The following is a 20,670-nucleotide window of genomic DNA, read 5'->3' as shown; positions in this document are numbered from 1 at the left end:
AGTCTTAGTGTAGCGTAGTGAAAAACATTTCCTAACATTGAGTGTTAGAAGTCTTTAAACGGCTGTCTCCTATAATCTCAAGGATTGTATAAGATTAGATACAATCATATTGTAATAAACAAAAATCTGCCCTTATTCCCTTATGGGGGACACAAGAGCCCTTATAGAGTCATTTGTAGGTTCTCCATCAGTCAGAGGAAATAACAGAGGCCAACCAGAGAATATTGAGAAGCAAAGCAGCTTGTAAGCCTGATCTTTATTGAACTGTTGCAACAGGGTGCTCCCCTCACACGCAGGAAAGGAGGAGGACCCATAACAAAGGTGTGCCTGCCCTTATATAGACATTTTAAATTCCCTGCCCTGGAGCTCAAGACCATTCCCCACAAACATCATACCTACATCACAGAAAAGGCGGTCTACAACAGAAATTTGAATGTTGTTGTTTTTCCTGTCTGCCAGGATATCTGATAATGCCTTATCTGATAGCCTTTCCTGGTAGTCTGCCCATTCCTTTGAGATGGTGATTACCCACTTTCTGAGACAACGGGGAGGCTCCCCCACCCCCTCCCTCTTGCAGAGAAAACATTTGGTCAGTTTGGGAGTCAAAATGGTTTCAGGGCGGTCTTGCTGTGCTGCTCCAGACATGTGGTCCACATATCCATGTACGCGCCTGGCCGGCACATTGATGAACATTTATTATATATATATATATGACCTTAAATTTTTAATGTCAATATTTTTTAAAAAAACACATTGAACCACCATTTATTTATTTTATTTACACCCCATCCTTGCTCCTGGATGATCCCAGAGTGGCAGACACAGCAGTCATAAAACTTTTAAAAAAGAACCTTAAAAACATTGTCAACAGGTGACCTCAGGGTTGCCAGGAACACTGTCTTTTAGCCATCAAATGCCGGGGTGAACAGGATTGTTTCGCTTGAAAGTTAGCAACGAGGGAGACAGACTCTAATTCTGTCAGACTTACCAGTATTTGTTACTGAGGTGTTAGCAAAAAAAATGAGAACTTCTGGGTGTATTTGCTGGGATACATTAACACTGCATGACCTCAAACCTAGCATCTCTTAGCTTCCGTGAATGAGCATTCCATTCTCAAAATTCTGCAACTGCCACTTTCAGCATCACTTTTATCAGAGCAGCTTAAGAAGCCAGTAAGTTTTTGCTGTAAGTTTAAAATTTCTGCTTTGCTAGCCACTGTTACCTATATTCAGATTCTCTGCTAGCTCATATAAGCCTGATATATGAGTTATCAAAAAGGGTTACCTCTATTTGCAAATGCATCTATTTTGGACAGTCCAGTTTTCCCTGTCTTGTTTTTTCCTTATTTCTTTGTCAAGTATTGTGAATTGCATCACAGTGTTATATGATTGTGTGTGTCTGTATACTAAATCGTGTGTGTGTGTGTGTGTGTGTGTTTATATAAATTTATATGATTTAGATGATGATGATGATTATATGTATACCACTTTATATTTTAAGGGGGGAAATTCCAAAGCAGTTTACAATACATTAAAACATCAAATAAAACAACCCAGAGCAAAACATTATTGAAGAAAATCAAATATAATGTAATACATTCAAAGCCACACAATAACCAGGAAACTAAAATATTACCGTATTTTTCACCCTATAGGACGCAGATGCGAGCAGATTTTTCAATACATTAGATTAAGGCTGTCTAAATGTTGAAACCAACCCCACCCCAAGTCCTGTGTATTAGAGAGGAAGATCAGTAGTGGTCTTTTGGTCATGATCACCGATTGTCTTCTTGAGGGATTTCAAGGTCCCCTGGAACATTTTTGGAGAACTACTGGCTTGCTTCTGTTTTGAGCAGAATTTCATTCTCTCTCCAACCCCCCTTCTTTGTTTTGCAGTTCTGTGGCACGATTGTGCTAATATTTCTCCTAGAGTTGGCAGCAGCTGTCCTGGCTTTCTTGTTCCAAGACTGGGTGAGGGACCGGGTGGAGACGTTTTTCAAGAACAACATTAAGTCTTACCGAGATGATATTGACCTGCAGAACCTCATTGATTCGTTGCAGAAACTGGTAAGTTGCTTTGAGAAATCTGCTTGGACTTTTCATTGGGAAAACAGTAGTGAGTTAGGGTCTTTAAAAAGTTCTTGAGAAAGAAAATGAACTGCTTGTTGACCTGAACCATGTACAGTGGTACCTCGGGTTACAGACGCTTCAGGTTACAGACTCCGCTAACCCAGAAATATTACCTCGGGTTAAGAACTTTGCTTCAGGATGAGAACAGAAATCGTGCAGCGGCGGCAGCAGGAGGCCCCATTAGCTAAAGTGGTGCTTCAAGTTACGAACAGTTTCAGGTTAAGAACAGACCTTCCAGAACGAATTAAGTTCTTAACCCGAGGTACCACTGTATTGGATTCCCTGAAGAATTTTACCATGAAGGGTGAATGGAAGTTGTGATCTTCTAGAACAGGCTTCCTCAACCTCGGCCCTCCAGATGTTTTTGGCCTACAACTCCCATGATTCCTAGCTAGCAGGACCAGTGGTCAGGGATGATGGGGATTGTAGTCCCAAAACATCTGGAGGGTCGAGGTTGAGGAAGCCTGTTTTAGAAGATTTGCCCTGACGTGTCGACTATGCAGGAAGCAGTTTACATGGAAGGGGTATTCAGATATTTGACCGCTTCTCTCTGCAGTCTTGAATTCAGCAACACATATCTCACGTGAACTTACTGATTGTACGCTTTATCTCTTGACATAAGATCTCTCTGTCCAGCAGCTGCGCCATCCCAATCAAATAAACAGAAACATAAAATGTCCTCATAGTTTAGTGACAATGGGAATGCTACGTAATTTTCCCCCAAACGCTTCTGTGTATGTTGTTCATAAAACAGATGTGATAGTTGGGTTTGCCGCCTTAGGGAGTGGCTGTACTACATGTTTTAGAAAAACAAAAAACAGTCTTTTTGATTTCCAGTATATAAAAATTACAAAAGAGAGAGAAAAGAATACCAAAACAAAGTCCCAAACTGTTGGAAATCAAGCCTTTATCAGGAGAAACTGGCAACTCTCCCAGGCACCCGGCTTGGTCTCCTGTTGACCTCCCTGTCTGCTTTCCCGGCAAGATCCAGGCAGGGTCGCGATAGGCGATCCTTCTCAGCGTGAGAAGAACACCCCCCCCCTCTTTCCTGCCCCCCCCCGGCAGGGGAAAGAGATAGACAGAAACGTATTTACATGTCTTTATTTCTGTCTTTGCAGCGTTACAAAAAACATGACTGCTCTCTTCAAACTCCAGCAGTCGAGAGAACAAACACTTCCTGTACAGCTCATATTACACTCTGAGCTAATTCCGGTGCCCTCTGTTTCCCACAGACAGTCCCAACATCATGTGATGTTTTCGAGCAAGCAGCTCCCAGCAGCATTGTTTCTATATCGTAACACAAACTGCCCCCCTTCAGGACAGATTGATCTAGTTAAGTTTGCCAATCTGTGATTTCAGTAGTCCAATCTGTGATTTCGGTAGTTGCCGTTCTTCATGATTATCAGTAAATTATTTTATAACAGGATGCCCTGTTTCAACAAAATCATCTACATCACCCCTATGATTCAATGCATGTAATCTCTTTGTTGATTTTTCTGATACAGGTACTGAATCCTTGGTATATCCCTAGTCTAACACAGTGATTTATCTATTGCAGAATAACTGTTGTGGTGCTCAGGAGCCAAACGACTGGAACCTGAACATATACTTCAACTGCAGTAGCACAAGCAAGAGCCGTGAGAGATGTGGCGTTCCTTTTTCCTGCTGCATCCAAGATCCCGCTGTGAGATATTTCCTGCCGTCTTAGTTCTGTATTAATACTGGCGCTCGGAAAAAGGAAGTGTTTCCTGAACTGAGCGCGTAAAATGTCCTCTAAAGTCTTGTATGTGTGCTGCTTCGCAAAGGCCCCTTCATACTGATTTAAAATAAGAAATTCATCCAAATCTTGGCATGGTTGATAAGCTATATTGACACCCCTATTTTTCCTCTCTCTTCAGCAAAAGGTTGTGAACACACAGTGTGGCTATGATGTAAGAAATCTGGTGAGTATTTTTGATGCTACTGTTTGTCTCATATATCACCGCTCTACCTCCCACCCCCAGTTTGGCTTTCCCACAAGGGATTAGGAGCTACGGCCACTGTGAAAGGAAGCATCAGGCAATTGAACTTGGTAAATTCTTGATGCACGAAACTAGAATAGGAGGCAAGAAGGATCATGTCATATCAGTAGCCTTTCCAGAATTATGTTGGAAACCATAGTTGTCCAAGGCTGGTGTCTTCCCAATAGAGTCATACCTTGGTTCTCGAACAGAATCCGTTTCGAAAGTCCGTTCGACTTCCAAAAACCAAGGCACAGTTTTCGATTGGCTGCAAGAGCTTCCTGCACTCAACTGGAAGCCGCGTCGGATGTTCGGCTTCCAAAAAATGTTCGCCAACCAGAACACTCACCTCTGGGTTTGCGACGTTTGAGTCACAAGGCGCTTGAGAACCAAGGTACGACTGTACTTCTTTGTTATATGCCCTTGGCATGTACTTGCAATTTGGAGGAGTTTTTGGCTGTTAGCAAACTGGAAATGACAATAAAATAACAGAACATGGGTTTTTTTGGTGCGCTAAGATGTTCAGTTCTTTCTTGCAATGTATGAGAGAGCAGGGACTGCCTGCTTCTCCAAATTCCTTTCACTCCTATTAAGACTGGGCGATAGATCAATATGTCGTCCAAAAGTCCATATCGTGATATTGGTTTTATAGTTTTTGACCTGGCAATATATCGTGAATCATGGTGTGCGTGTGTGTGTGTGCACACGTGCTATGTAGAAACTGCAATGTGGGAAAAACTGAAGCCAGATTATGCCTCTACATAGCTCCATCCTTATTTCAGACACTGTGATATATCAGTATATCACAGTGTTTGGGAGCTATACAAAGTAGCCTTGGACAAATTACACCCTTACCTGTGAGATATCAGGTCAAATCAGCCTGGTGAGTCAAGATTGGCCCACAGGCCAGAGGTTGCTCACCCCTGGTCTAGAGATGAAGGCCACTTCTTTTGCCCCAGCGAACAGCATGACCCTGTCAAAGGTTGAAGGGGGTCTGAAAGTGTAAATGGATTTTTAGTATAATTTACAACGGACACTACAAACACAGGGAATAATTTCCCAGTGGAAAATGTGATTATCCTGTAAAAAAGAAGAAGTGTAGAAGCGGAAACAACTATTGAAGTACTGGTGTCTGTTGGAAACTTTGTTATGGTTGAGTTTGAATAGCAAATTGGTTGGCCAGACGATACAATATGATATTCATTAGTATGAAATCTTTTCTTTAAAAAGTTGTGGGGCGGGGACTTCTTTGCAAATGATGAAAAATGTTGTGTTGAAAAGAAACAGTTAGGATGTTGCCACAGCTAAGTGTAAATTTCTGTGGGCATTACAACTTTCCTCACAGACTTGAAGTGGGCTGCAACTTATGAATGTATAGTCAACTGTCCTATGCACAAGGTCTTGTTTGGAGGCATTTATTTGTGGGTGTCTAGCAATTAACTTTCACATGTTACATTGGTCACGTTACGTTAGTCACAGGACATATGTCAGAAAACATTTTCCCCACATTTCCCAATAAACATAACCAAAAGTTTGACACGTCCCCATATTAGCTCTTTTTGAATATTGTAGCAGGTGGGTTATATTAATTGATACTTTTAGAGAAATAAATTCTCCAAGTTACAGATAAATTCCTGAGGTTACATCTGTCATATCTTTTAAAACACAATCAAAAGAAAGCATTTTTAAACTACCTGTGCCATACTTCTTTATTTTTTCTGTAGCCACACAGCTAAAGAGGTGGCTGAATAAGATTTTCATTGGTTATCTTTTACTGTTACAGTGAAGACAACAAGAGAGCAAAAATAGCAGAATAGATTATGCAAAGTAAGAGATTTTGCCATTTGATATTGGTTGTAGAACCTAGCTCTTCTTGGTGCATAATTTTAATTGGTTTTAGTTCAGCCCTGCCCATAGCAAGGAGATTCCAGTTTTGTTGTCCTTACTTTTCTTAAAAATAGAGGGAGTAACAAAAAGAAAATACACATGAAATTCTCTCTCTCCCCCCCCCTCTCCCGACTCCTCCTATTTTCTCTTTCTAGCCTGTATCCGCTTGGGGAGAACGAATTTACACCAGGGGCTGCATCCCTGCTCTGGAAGCTTGGTTGCCCCGGAATATTTACATCGTGGCAGGAATTTTTGTGGCAATTTCATTATTGCAGGTGAGTTCCTGTTGGCCTGTTGAAGTAGCAAATATTATTTCTTACGCAGTGATTAGATCTGTGTACTATTACAGATTTGGGTGTTTGGGTGATGAAGAATTGTTAGAGACAAATATTTGTGCAAAAAATACCATTTGGTGATCCCATGAATAGAGTTGCTAGCTTCAGATTTCAAAAATAGCAGCACTAGGAGTGGAACCTGAGTAGAATTTGGCAAGTTGGGGACCAGACCATAGCAGCGCCTAGATTCTCATTGGCTTGCCAGATGCCTGATCATGGCCTTCCTAACAGAAAAAGTTTTACTGGTTGGACCAGTAAAATCCAGGCTGGTTAGTAGCCTGAGCGTGTTGTTCTGTTCCTCACCCACTTAGATCAAGAAAATTGCCGTATGTTTTGGTTTGAGTGTTGTTCTCTTCCCTGCCCCACATCCTTGTGCAGCTGTTAATGGTCTTCTAAAGGAAAATAGAGGAATGAATGTGTTGTGTTGACTGATCAGTTACGCTCACAAATCTCAGTATTGCAAAGCAATTGCAATAGTTTTCCACCTTGAAATGTGGGCAGTGCTTTTCAATGGAAGAAAGCAGCACAAACCTCATTGGTTCCAAACCAGTTAAAGGCCTAACCTATTTTTCCAGGGCTAAATAGTTCTGCAGTATCCCAGCACTATTGACGAGGACTTCAGTTATTTCCAGGCTAGTTTGAAACAGGCTAGCAAAAGAGCCTGAATTTGCACTGTTTTGTTATTTTCATAAAGAGCACCAGACCGCTAAAACATTTTCTTTCTTATAAATAGTGCTTGTTTTGTCTGTCTTTTCTTCTTTGTTAGATATTTGGGATTTTCCTGGCCAGGACACTGATTTGTGACATTGAAGCTGTGAAGGCAGGTTTCCATTTCTGAAGACAAGACAAGAGATCATCTGTAAAGACAAATCAGTTCTCTCCCCACCCCCTGCTATTGCTGTGAGCACAAGGAGAAAAGAAACAAAACCGGAGATCTAGAAAAAGCCTTGATACAACTAGAGCGTAAAGCCATAATATATCACTTAAAAAACAACAACAAAAAACATAGTTGGATGCTATCCTACTTCAGGCTGGAGCTGAAAGAACCTGCTCCTCTTCTCACCTGGCTAATGAATAGTTTTACAATGCTGATCTCTCGGAAAGATTTATCTTCATCCTTCTGTACACAGATGTGAAATTGCAGCAGGCACCAGTGGACCGTTCTAGATGCTCCTACCCGAAAGCTGCTACTGTCTAAGGACTGTTGCCTTAGTTTTCCTTTTACAGTAGTTCCTTAGAGGTTAGAATTGTTACATTCCAAAAGTTGGTCAGTGCCTAGAATAAAGCCCCACGATGCCAAATGATCACATTTTTGGGTGGGGTTGGGGAAGATACATGAAATGCCTTTAAATATGGGAAACTTGTTCAGGGAATGTTGTGCCTGTTGAGAGATTGAAGCATGCACTGTGTGAGCGTTTTAAATGAGAGCCATGTTTGTACAGTGTTGCCTGGGGTTTTTTTAAAAGGGGGGGGGGATGTTGTATGCTGGGATCAACTGTACAGAAGGGAGGGATTTCCTCTTAATCAGGCCAGATCGAATGTGTCCTTTTTTGATGCTAGAGATCTGAAGAGAACACTGGAGATACTTCAGAAGGACTTGCCTTACCTACCAGGATTTGTAAAGTAAAAGTCAGTTGTACGTTCAACAGCGTCAGACCACGGGCCTCCTTTGGAAAGGTCAAAGGCTGACTCCTCGCGACACATCTCCTTCTTAATATGGCATTATTTATAGACACTTGAACAAGGAAAAGTGTCGGCGTACAGTTTTGCTAACGTTACTTCATATAGTAGTAGTTCGTAAAGCCATTTATCCGTTGGACTGAAGTTTCTCATTTTGTTAGATACCTGGAGCCTGGAGTTAGATACCTCTTTGGACCACATTTCTATCTTTTTTTGTGGCAGTGAAAAAATGCATATGCTAACGTCTCCTAGGTATGTGTAAATAATTGGATGTATTGGATGTTCAGGGGTATTTGAATCATGCAAAGCTCTTTAAAAGTGTGCACTGGTCATTTCCACTTCTTGTACGGCAAATAGATGTTCTTACGCTGGTCAGGTTGCGGCCCGTATCAGAGCAAGGTCCCACGGCCAGCCTGCACACAGCTTGTGACTCACCAAGCTGAAAAGAGCCCATCAGCCAGATAGGAATGCTGAACTGATAACACAATGCTTTGATTTAAACAGGTGAGTTGCTAGAGAAGCTGCTGTAAGTCGCTTTACATCTGGTGGGCTGTATTCTGCTTGGTGGAGCATAAGCCAGCTAAACCTACTCTAGAGCCTGCCATAAAGAGTTGGTTTGTCACCGAGAATGAAAAAGTGTTAATTTCTCTTTTCAGGATTTTGGCCTCATGGGCTTTCTTTTATGCAAGCTGTTTTAATATGACCCTCATTGAAATGGATGGCATGTGCCTTTTCAACCATCCTTCACAGCCATTCCACATAAATGCCTGTGTAGAACGCAGTTCCGAACAGTGAAGTCAGTGATGTGTTTTTGGGGACTCCCTAGAAAACTCTTCTTTGGTTTCTTCCTGACAAAGGACTGAACTTTGGTTGAACGGTTTCTGAGGTTGCCTGATTATTTTTCTTCAGGGACTGCAGACTTGTCTACACTGCCTAACACACTTTTATAAAGTCTGTATTTGTGTAATTTTTGTAAGATTCTCTTTTTTTACTGCATGTAGAATAAGCAGCAGCAACAAAAAGCAAACTGTGTGTGTGTGTCTCCTTCATTTAAAGTGGAACATTCCTCTGGCAGAAACATCAGGCAGCACCTGGTTTGTGCAGGGGTTGCGTTCTGGATCATCTTTCACAATGGCGGAGCCTGCCCTACCCCCTTTGCACCCCGTTATACCTGCTGTTCCTGCTACTTCTGGGTTTACAGCAATGCTCATGTGCATAATTGCACACAAAGTGGTCGTGGCCTGTATTTTTTTTTTTTAAAAAAAGACCTGAATTTTAAACAACCATTATCTTGAAAATATATGAGCCCATTTTCATGGACTAACCAAGCTAATGTGCAGAGATCTAAAACTGTCCTTAGTACAGTGGTACTTGGTTCTCAAACTTACCGTATTTTTTGCCCTATAGGACGCACCGTCCCATAAGGCGCACCTAGGTTTTTTGGGGGGAAATAAAGGGGAAAAAAATTATTTTCCCCCCCAGGCGCGGGGCTGGGGCGGGGGAAGCCCGAGCTTCCCCCGACCCCAGCCCCCAAACAGGCAGCTCTCTGCAAGCCGTGGCTTCAGCGAGCGCAGGCTTCAGCATGCAGGCAACTCTCCGCAAGCAGTGGGAGCCCAGCGCTGGGCTCCCACTGCTTGCGGAGAGGTGCACGAAGCCTGCATTTGCCCCATAGGACGCACACACATTTCCCCTTCATTTTTGGAGGGGGAAAAGTGCGTCCTATAGGGCGAAAAATACGGTAATCCATTCTGGCACTCCATTCCAAAACCAAAGTGCTCATTCCCATAGAAAGTAATGCAGAATGGATTAATCTGTTCCAGACTTTTTAAAACAAACCCTGAAACAGCACTTTAACATGAATTTTACTATCTAACGAGACTATTGATCCATAAAATGAAAGCAATAATCAATGTACTGTACTATAAAATAAACAAGACAGTATTGTAGATGATAAAAATTAAAAAAAAATAAATTCCTAGCTGCACTGATGGTATTCACTGTTTGGATTGGGGCTTTTATCCATTTCTGCAGTCAATCAATCAATCAATCAATCAATCAGTAGCTGAGCTGGGTTCCATACAGTCACAAAAACAAATTAACCGAAAAAGCCTCAAAACCAAAAATGCAAAATAAATAGCAAAAACAAAAGCACTAAACTTAATTTGTCCCAGAAGCCTGTTTGACTTCTAAAATGTTTGAAAACCAAGGCGCAGCTTCTGATTGGTGTAGGTGCCCTGGAAACAATAGCCAACAGCCTCATTAGGCGTTCAGCTTCCAAAAATCGTTTGAAAACCGGAACACACACTTCTGGGTTTTTGGCATTTGGAAACAAGGCAGTTGAGAACCAAGGTACCACTGTAATTTGCTAGCATGGAAAAAAGCTGTTTTTACAAGCTGATGCAAAACCATCTTGCAAGTTGTGCTTCTTGGATATTTTTGGTTCTCCCAAAGAGAGATGGTGACTGGAGGTGTTTCTACCTTTGTGATCCAGTAGTAGGACATCCTCAGGCATGTGTAAAGGTGCTTCTGTGATAGCTCAGATAAAAAACTCTTTCCAGAGAGTGCCGATGAGCCTCTCTGCTTTATGTTTACTATACTCTCTTCCTGTAGTTGGGAAAAATGACTACGTGCTGATTTTGTTTTTAGGAAACAGTAGGATCCCTGCTTTCTGATTTATGTTCTTATGCTGGACTCTTTTTCAGTTTGCCCCAGGTAATAAACTCATACCGGCGAACTCTGCATAACTTAAACCCCCACAGCAATCCATTTGGTGGCATGAAGTTTGAACAAAGGATGCAGGAGACTTGCAAATGATAATGCTTATAAGTCATATAGAGGAAAACTTCCATGTCTCCAGCTAGCAAAGAAGCAGCCATAATAGCCTGTGAGAGTTAAAGAGCCAGCAGGCAAATTCCTTGAGTGATGAATATCAAGTAGCGCTGTGGATTTAGCAGCCAAAAAGACCTCCCCCCGGCACGTTTTTTTGCTTGCTGGAAGGCATATCGGGACACAATCCCTAGGAAGCTTTTCCTGAACAAATTGCATTGTGCTGAATGAGAGTTGCGCAGGAAAGATTTTTAATGGATCGTGCATGTGCACACAAATGGCCCGCTTTCTCTCTTTTCAAGCTTGTCATCTCAAAGGTGCAATAGTAGCGATTATACAAATTTCTGATTAGGAGAACACCTCCCCCCAGTTTAGAGGCAAACCTCAAACAAAAAGAATGTTTTTAAAAGTATCCTGCAGTTACATCTGCTCAGAGAAGCCAAGTATAGTGGTACCTTGGTTCTCAAATTTAATCCATTTGACGCCCGAAACGGTTCGAAAACCAAGGTGCATAGCTTCTGATTGGCTGCAGGGCCTTCCTGCACTCAAATCGGAAGCCACGGTGGATGTTTGGCTTCTGAAAAACGTTTGCAAACCTGAACACTCCCAGTGTTTGGGAGCTAAGCCATTCAACTGCCAAGGTACCTCTGTACTCTTCCAGAGTCATTTGTCTGCACATACCCCCTAGTGGGAAGACCATGGGGTGGCCATGTGCCCTACTATACGAAGGACCCTTCTCTAGCTGAAGTCTAGTTTAAAGTTGAAGAATCACGAGATGGGAGATCGGGGCATTGATGTTGCCCATCAGCATCATGTAGAAGAATAAGCAGCAACAACAAAATGCAAACACTGTGTGTGCCTCATTCATTTAAAGTGGAATATTCCTCTGGCAGAAACATCTGGCAACCCCCAATGTGTCCAGGGGTTGCGTTCTGGGTCATCTTGCGCGACGGCAGAGTGCATATACACCTGCCTGCCCTTCCCCCTTTGAACCCTGTTATTTTCTGCCACTTCTGGGTTTACAGCAATGCTCATGTGCATGATTGTGCACAAAGTGGCTCTTCCTAGGTCTTATCAAACATAGTTCTTCCCCTGCTCATAAGGCTATTAGTTTTGACAAAGTTAGCAACCCTAGACAGCTTACAGGAAGGAAAACAGAATCTGATCGAATGCTGTAGGGAGATGATAGGGCTGATACATTATGATAGCTAACTGTTTGTTTTCATTATATTTTTCGGCTTTATTTTACTGATGAAGGCAAGGTTTGCATGTTTGCTTCCTAAACACGCACAAAACCAGAATGGCTTATATGTTACAAACTAGCATGTCTGCGAAAAGAGTAGGCAGGAACCAAACTTCCAAATGCTCAAAGATGCAATTCCTCCATTAATATATTCTGAAGTTCTATAGTTTTTGCCAGGGGCCTGTACATGTGCTTCCCCCATGATGGATGGATATTGTATTCGCACATGATGAGAGGGGGATCTGGGATAACCATTCCACAGTTAAACAAGTGAGTTTAATGGAGTCATTTCTGCTGGAATGCAAGGGAGAATAGGATTTAATCAGGATTTAGTGTTTTGGGGTGGTGATGTTGTGGACTTGGAAAGAGGCTTGTGTGAATATCATTTGCCTTAACATCCCATTCGAAAAACCCCATCACCCTAAGCCCTTCAATATAATTTTTTTGAAAACAACACCACACCAGCTCTAGCAATATTTTGCTTGGATGCTTGGACACAACAGATCAAACCTGATGTACTGCTTGTTAGCCAAGGCAGTACTTAAACCGCAGTAGCTCCTTTTGTGCACTAAGTGGATATTCTCATTTATGGTTCAAAGAGGCGGTGCTCCTCATTCAGTATCTGAACAGCCATTAGGGCCTGTTTGGCTACATTACCATTGATGTGGCCACAGAGCTTCTCAAGGGTTTCTTTCATCTTGTCCTCTTCAGCCTCTTTCCGAAGGTCACCTGAAGGAGATCAAACATTTTAGCGGAATAGCTTGCAAAAGTAAAGGCTGAGCAAGCAAGCAAGCAGTGTAGTATATAATAGCTTCACCTTGCAATTTGGCTTCCTCGATTATGAAACAACAGCGACTCTAATGCACTGGATGCAATCCTGACAGTGGCTCAGTCCCCCCCCCCCCCCAGTGTTTCTTTGTGTGGGGTGAAGCAATATTTAAAGTAATATTTTGAGAGAATGCAGGTAACTGCTTCTAGTGGGGAACAGCAAATTTTTGCCAGTTCTTTGTTTTTCCTTTATTTTGGGAGGGAGTTTCAGGCATACCTACATTATTGCATGGCTAGTGTAAAGCATCCCCCCAACTAAGACTTTGTCTCAGTTGTCTGTTATTTTTAAACGGAGGTGAGGGGAATTACTCTGTCTTTCCAACATAGTCCTACTTTAGCTGCCCCCCCCCCTTCTTCATTTCGGATCACGCGCAGTTTCCATTTTTGCTTGTTAATATCAATGTTACTCCAACGTCCTTTCCCCACTTGTAAGTATATTTTTATCTTATATTCCGGAAAGGGTTGCTGAATCATAAACAAACCCTGGGCTTCTCTCTCCCCAACCGACTCTCACGCCGAAGAAAATCTTATCTCAATTCAAAACTTTGATCCATGTAGCTGGTATATTCCAAAGTATGTTGTTGCAACCCTTTCCCACCAAAGCCAATTGAAGATGCAATTAAACGGAGAACCTCTGCTTCATAATGGTGACGTAGGAGGGTTTCCAGCAGGGGAACTGCTGTTGCACTCAAGCCTCCCTGCCTCCCACATGCGATGCTGGAGCAAGAGCCAGGTACCAAGACGAACTGCGAGTGAAGCCCATTGCCCCATCCCTGAGGGGAATTTGCAAGGATGATTTACCCTCTGTCATCTTAGTTTGCTAATAATAATAATAATAATAATAATAATATTTATACCCTGCCCATCTGGCTGGGCTTCCCCAGCCACTCTGGACGGCTTCCAACCAAATATTAAAATACTGTGATACATCAAACATTACAAGCTTCCCTAAACAGGGCTGCCTTCAGGTGTCTTCTAAAAGTTTGGCAGTTGTTCTCTTTGACATCTGGTGGGAGGGCGTTCCACAGGGAGGGCACCACCACCGAGAAGGAACTCTGCTTGGTTCCCTGTAATTTGGCTTCTTGCAGTGAGGGAACCGCCAGAAGGCCCTCGGCGCTGGACCTCAGTGTCCGGGTAGAACGATGGGGGTGGAGACGCTCCTTCAGGTATACTGGACTGAGGCCACTTAGGGCTTTAAAGGTCAGTACCAACACTTCGAATTGTGCTCGGAAACGTACTGGGAGCCAATGTAGGTCTTTCAAGACCGGTGTTATGTGGTCTCAGCGGCTGCTCCCAGTCACCAGTCTAGCTGCCGCATTCTGGATTAGTTGTAGTTTCCAGGTCACCTTGTAGAGCGCATTGCACTAGTCCAAGAGGGAGATAACCAGAGCGTGCAGTACTCAGGCGAGGCAGGCTGTGGGCAGATAGGGTCTCAGCCTGCGTACCAGTTGGAGCTGGTAAACAGCTGCCCGGGACACAGAATTCACCTGTGCCTCCATGGACAGTTGTGGGTCCAAAATGACTCCCAGGCTGCACACCTGGTCCTTCAGGGGCACAGTTACCCCATTCAGGACCAGGGAGCCCTCCACACCCACCTGCCTCCTGCCGATGATCTCCCGCTGTCATGGGGGCTGCCTCCATTAAGGCAGGTGGGACCGGAAGCCATATTTAGCTGAATTGTTACACATTTTACGATCTTAATTTACTTTGTGTGGACTTTGAGCATATTGAAAACCAACTTGGGGCAGAGAGATGATTGTTACCCCACACATCCATGCTGTGCTGTGGCTGCAAATTTCCCAGTATAAAATGCTCTCGCGTCATGCAGTGACAAATTCTGATTCATACTTATTGGGCTGAAATTACCTGAATTCAGGAGGCTACACAACAGACCTATTGAATTATATTTCACCTCTGGGCCTGTGCTTTCATCTTGGAGAAGTTTATGTATGTTCTGAACAAGCTTGGCCTCTTTAAATGTGTCTTTGATGATTTCTGCAAAGGAGATAAATGTTTAACTTAATAATTGAAATTATTTCCCCCCTCAATTGTTACAAATAAAGATCCCTAGCTGCTTGTAGACATGATTCACTAACCCACCAAACCCCACCCCCATATACAAATAGGCTAGTCTTGAATTTCCTGTATTTGTTAAAACAGACTGCTCCTTTTCAAAGTTTTCACATCAGAAACATCCATGGGTGTTTATGACTAATGCTTGTTGGAGCTTTGTTCCTCAAGCCCTGGGAAATCAAGAATCACTTGAGCTCCACAGGGACCAGCCCCCTTTTCTATAGGATTCATTTCTGCGTTTCTCTGTCGTCATGTAAATTTCCTCTTCCTCCCATTACACCTTGACGATGAAGCTAAGCACGTCCTGTAAACAGCTCAGGCCACAGTAAGTAGCTCACCTCACTAACTTTTATCTTGCTCAGCCTTTCTCTGCTCTTTGCCCTTGCTTGCCAGATCAGCTTCCTAGTGTCCTCTGCTTGCTCGGATTTCCACCCAGAAATTCTGGGCGGCACCAGCTCCTCTGAGAAGTGTCAAAAGGAAGTGGCTAAAGTGTCCAACAGCTTTATCTATAAAAGTCTGGGTAAGTGAATCAGGCTCTTTTGAATGGCCCATGTTTTGTTGAACGAATGCCCACTTAAAGAACAACATCTAGGAAATAAATGCTTGAATACCTAAATTGACCGCAGAAGCTATCGCCAAGGCAATCAGTGCTTCATTCTGCATTATGGCATGTTCACTGGTTGCCATAGAAACCAGGTGCTTCATTGCCTGGGCCTCTTGAATGGCTTTGACAACTTCCTGCTTACAAAACAACAAGAGATTGCTGAAGTCTGTGGTGATCCAGGATTTTGTTTTGGGGGAGGGGGGTAATTAGGAACAGAAGTGGTTATGGATAACACTTGAATAATAGACTCCATGGCAGCTCGCAAATTGATGAGAATTTTGTCTTTGTACATGAAAGAAGCTCAGAGTTGCCCCTCCCCACCAAATGTTTGGAGATGAAAGTCTCTTCTGAAGTAGCTATATTCAACTGAACATCATGTAAGTTCACTTGCCGTGATTGGAGAGCACTGTTCTGATTTCTTCTTAATAACTGCTGTGATTCTTGTGTACAATATATAAATGTTTCATAGTCTGAGAACAGTGGGTGTGAAAATAGCATTGGCCAGTGGTTCCCAATTAGCTAATTACTGAGGACCCCTTTTTTTCAAAAGCCAAGCTACGTACCACCTACTTTGAAAATTTTGATAACTCTATGGTAGTTAATTCTGCAAAGCAATTTTTTAAATTTGTCCTCTTATAAAATAAGGGAGGGACGCGGGTGGCGCTGTGGGTAAAAGCCTCAGTGCCTAGGGCTTGCCGATCGAAAGGTCGGTGGTTCGAATCCCCGCGGCGGGGTGCGCTCCCGTTGTTCGGTCCCAGCGCCTGCCAACCTAGCAGTTCGAAAGCACTCCCGGGTGCAAGTAGATAAATAGGGACCGCTTACTAGCAGGAAGGTAAACGGCGTTTCCGTGTGTGGTTCTGGCTCGCCAGAGCAGCAATGTCACGCTGGCCACGTGACCCGGAAGTGTCTCCGGACAGTGCTGGCCTCCGGCCTCTTGAGTGAGATGGGCGCACAACCCTAGAGTATGGCAAGACTGGCCCGTATGGGCAGGGGTACCTTTACCTTTACTATAAAATAAGGGGGGGGGGGGAGTGTCAAAAGCAGTTATTCCAGATGAGTTTCTGGGGGGCACTGCCAGTTGTTGAGAATATGTTGTGTGAACATGCTCCCAGAACTTATTTCATCGAAGGCAGCATAGAACCTGTGCTGCAACTCTCACTTTCAAAGTGGAATACAAAACACAAATGGATGAGACTTGAAAATGGATCAAACCCAACGCCTTTCATACCTGAGAACAACTGTGGCGCAAAAGTGATGCAAGCAGTCGGTTTGCTTCTCCGCAGACTCCAGCGTGGTCGTTTGAATCGCACCATTGCACCAGTCTGCTGAGCAGCACCGGATCCTGGCCCAGTTCCTCTGCTGCATCAGCTGAAAGACAAAGATTGGAGCAATATTATGTGAAGTCTACAGTGAAGCAGCCGGCAATTCTCCCCTCTGTCCCTTTTACTTTAATTGTCAACTGCAGGTGGAGCACGCCTGGGTGAATAAAGCCTTTATTTGTTTCTGAGTTATATGTATTTACCACTTGGTGCCAGCATCATCAAATGTGATGGTTTTGAGTTTGTGGATGGGCCATCACAGTTCAAGCACAACAGGCAGAACTTGCATATACCGTATTTTTTGCTCTACAAGACTCACTTTTTCCCTCCTAAAAAGTAAGGGGAAATGTGTGTGCGTCTTATGGAGCGAATGCAGGCTGCGCAGCTATCATAGAAGCCAGAACAGCAAGAGGGATTGCTGCTTTTGCTGCGCAGTGATCCCTCTTGCTGTTCTGGCTTCTGGGATTCAGAATATTTTTTTTCTTGTTTTCCTCCTATAAAAACTAGGTGCGTCTTGTCGTCTGGTGCGTCTTATAGAGCGAAAAATACGGTAATCTCAAATAAAACATTTTTTAATGTGCATTCAGGAAAGGAAGATGTGGCAGGTGGCATAGCATTTTTTGTTAGGACTCTAACAAGCCAATCACAGTTATATAACAGAGGTTAATTTGATGACTTGAATTGTCTCTTGTCTTTCTCAAGGTATTGTGTTGGAGAGGTGCTGGAGTTTGACAAAGATCTATCTCTGGACAAATGCAAATTCACAAATGCAAATAAATTGTTTGACATTGCAGTCATTAAGGGTCACTTACACACGTGACCCAAACCCTGAAGACTCAGCTGAATGCAGGAACAATAATACTCTATTGGATAAAGTATTCTGTGTGAGACAAAATGCAACTTCTGTCTGTGGAATTGTATCTGACAGCCCATTCACATCCCCCCAACCTAATAAATCTGCATGCATAAATTGGCACGAGTTTTAGGAAATATACAGTAACAATTGTCTCAAAAGAAATTTCATGGCTCTGCACATGTAATGGGTGGCTCAGTTGTGGAGAGGTGCGGATATGAGAACTGCTGTTGGTAAACAACCCCTTTTCTGTGTTGGTGCTGCTGAAAAACGATTAACACCGAGGGTTCAGATATCTATAATTAAAAATGGGAACCTGCCGTTCTAAATTCTGCAGGCATCAACACACCCGGTGATTGTCACGGTAATGAATTTACACTAGATAATGCAATCAACTAATTTAGCAGGGACTGGTTAGAAGACACATGTTCACGGTAGTGTATTGTGCTGAGTTAATTAAGGTCAATGTTGGCTCATGGGTAAATAGAACAGACGGCAATTAAGGTGGGAGGCTTCTGAGCTCACTGCCATGGAAGGGTACATCTTAGCAGGAAGTTGGGGTTTTCTTGTATTTGCTAGGTACAGTAACATATGAGCTTGAGGGTCTGTGTGCCAAAATTCTCTCATTCCAGGAGCCAGCAAGTGTTAAAAGCTAATCAAGCCGCCTAATTCTAATAGCCAAGATAGCTTCCTGGTGAGGTGATGGGGGATTAAGGGGCTCAGTGAAGACAGCAAATAGGTGTGATCCCTCCCTCAACAGAAAGCCAGAGAGCAAAGTTTGGCAGTGATGTGACTTGGTAGTAAAGCAGCAAGCCAGAGCGTCAGAGCAATGTCTGACTTCAGTTTGAATCCAAGGAAGAAACAAGACACTTCTGGGGTGTTAGTGCTGTGAACCCCTCCTTCATAGGCTCAGGTTGTGTTGCAATGGGACAGCACAGACAGCAGAGCATAAGACTCTTAATCTCAGGGTTGTGGGTTCAAGCCCCATGTTGGGCAAAAGATTTCTGCATTGGTTGGTCTATCCTTTCCGTTTCCAGAATAGCACTATCCTTTCAGGAATCCCATTGGTTTTGCCTGGCCTGAGCACACCAATACTTCTGGGTGAGGGTGAGCCTCTGCCTGGACAAGAGCCAAATACTGCCACTGTTGGTTGTTCAAGATGTCTTCAAAGCACTTCCATAACCCAGCATTCTTGCTTGTTCTTGGCCTCAATTTTGATGGAGGTTGAAGGCAGCTCTTCATGGGAGTTAAGCAACAGCTGTGAGTGGGCTATTTGTGGGATCCGGGGAGAACATAGGCTCTTGGGTTCTCCTGTGTGAGGTGTAGGAGGGCATCTGCTTAAGGGAAATGGCCTGATCATAATGGAACACACAGACACAATGTAGTGTCAGAATCTGTGTTACAACCGAGCTGATAAAGCTCATCTTCCGGAATCGCCCTCCGACGTGATTAACGACCTGAGCCTTTGATGAGGCTCCAGGCACATTCCCATTCAGCAGAGAATCAAAGCACACAGGGAAGTGATGAGGTTTATGGCTACATCGCTATTAGTTTTATTTAAGCTACGCAGACAGAAAACACATCCTCTCTCTGTGAAAGGCAGAGAGCAACTGAAACAAACACAGGAACAGGAAACCAATAACGTCACGTCCATCTCCCATGAGACTTCCAACAGTATGGATTGTATGGAATGCAAAACAGAGTCTTGTAACTCCAAAGCACCGCACAGTGGCAAACAGAAACTAACATGTAGATGTGAGCCTTTATGGAGCCAACCCCTTGCAGCCTACTTCCAAACACTTGTCCTTGGAATGTAGCCCTCAAACTGCATTCTCCTTTCCATTGAATTGGTTGTGTATCATACAGCTTAGTACCTTGACAGATATCACATCCATTGACTATTTTAAAATCTGCATTCAAAAAGGCCCTTCTGTCATTGGTCTGATCCTCTGAACTCGATCTAACCGCACCGATAAGAACACTTTTCTGATTATTGCATAACAATGGTTCCCTTGTTTGCTATGCAGTCCTAAAGAGGGACTTAGCTTGAAAGCCCTTTATATTCTCCTACCTTGACCGTCCACCAACATTCGTAGTGTCCCAAGAAGCTTAAACTGAACAGGAGGCATCTCCGACCTCAAAAGCATCTGGATACGTTGGCCAACACCTTCGTCCAGCATCTGAACTTTGTTAGCCACTGGAAAATGGGTCAAAATGATCAGAATTACAATTGGTGATCTGGATCTCAATATCTGAATGACAAGCTGCTGCTAAGCTACTAAAGGCCACAGAATGTATAGTCAGTGCATGACAAAAATCAAGGTGTACAGCAGCTCTTTGAACAAAATGTTTTGGATTGCCTGCTAAAAAATCCTATTTAGATCTAGATTTCATTAGCACCAATATTTCAAAATATTTGCATCAACAAGATAGTATGGACTTCATTTAGAAAACACGTGACTTCAAAAACAGAAAACATTCTAAACAGTTGTTCAGCAACCCATTGTGTTTCATTTGATCCGCACACTGACTTTTTATTAGCCCAAATTAAAGGGGAATAGGAATTCAGTATTCTAATACCAAATGAACAAATCCAGCATGAATCCAGCATTTTAGAGGAGCTGCAGTGACAGCTCTGCCCTTATGGACAAGTCCAGAGACCTCCCTAATCAAGAGGGGGCGAGGACAGAAAAATACAATTAATTACAATTAAACTGATTAATTCTCTGAATAAAGCTCCAAATGACAGACCTGTACCACAAATTACAGCTTCAAGTGGGCCCAATTCAGATCAAGACCATGACACAGAAGGAGGGGAGGTTGACTGTTTTTCCAATGTCATTTTCCTGATGAAAACCCTCCACCCAGCAGCTATTTGTCTCTTTTGGGAAAT

General features: G+C 43.1%; 2 protein-coding genes and 1 long non-coding RNA gene across 7 annotated transcripts in view; 2 read left to right on the top strand and 1 right to left on the bottom strand.

The window, feature by feature from the left end:
* TSPAN14 (tetraspanin 14) overlaps positions 1–9,058 on the top strand; it is a 42,681-nt gene extending 33,623 nt beyond the window's left edge. For all 3 annotated transcript variants that reach the window (XM_083440593.1, XM_083440595.1, XM_083440594.1), the window contains 5 exons: positions 1,896–2,066; positions 3,688–3,813; positions 4,028–4,072; positions 6,172–6,291; positions 7,118–9,058. In XM_083440593.1, the coding sequence (XP_083296719.1) occupies positions 1,896–2,066; positions 3,688–3,813; positions 4,028–4,072; positions 6,172–6,291; positions 7,118–7,189 (534 nt within the window). In that variant the 3' untranslated portion in view covers positions 7,190–9,058. The remainder of the gene's footprint in view (positions 1–1,895; positions 2,067–3,687; positions 3,814–4,027; positions 4,073–6,171; positions 6,292–7,117) is intronic.
* A 3,014-nt stretch (positions 9,059–12,072) lies between these two features.
* LOC310677428 (rap1 GTPase-GDP dissociation stimulator 1-like) overlaps positions 12,073–20,670 on the bottom strand; it is a 36,215-nt gene continuing 27,617 nt past the window's right edge. For all 3 annotated transcript variants that reach the window (XM_083440439.1, XM_083440440.1, XM_083440441.1), the window contains 5 exons: positions 19,849–19,974; positions 16,834–16,973; positions 15,613–15,739; positions 14,795–14,923; positions 12,073–12,829 (listed from right to left, as the gene is read on the bottom strand). In XM_083440439.1, the coding sequence (XP_083296565.1) occupies positions 12,687–12,829; positions 14,795–14,923; positions 15,613–15,739; positions 16,834–16,973; positions 19,849–19,974 (665 nt within the window). In that variant the 3' untranslated portion in view covers positions 12,073–12,686. The remainder of the gene's footprint in view (positions 12,830–14,794; positions 14,924–15,612; positions 15,740–16,833; positions 16,974–19,848; positions 19,975–20,670) is intronic.
* LOC310677517 lies at positions 15,726–17,900 on the top strand. Its single transcript, XR_014511212.1, has 2 exons — positions 15,726–15,982; positions 17,627–17,900. It is a non-coding gene; the product is annotated as an uncharacterized lncRNA (long non-coding RNA).

The sequence above is a fragment of the Podarcis tiliguerta genome, assembly GCF_965153285.1.
Source record: "Podarcis tiliguerta genome assembly, chromosome: 5".
Classification (NCBI taxonomy): domain Eukaryota; kingdom Metazoa; phylum Chordata; class Lepidosauria; order Squamata; family Lacertidae; genus Podarcis; species Podarcis tiliguerta.
The sequence above is the reverse complement of the archived record's forward strand: the minus strand, read 5'-3'. Positions and strand labels throughout refer to the sequence as shown.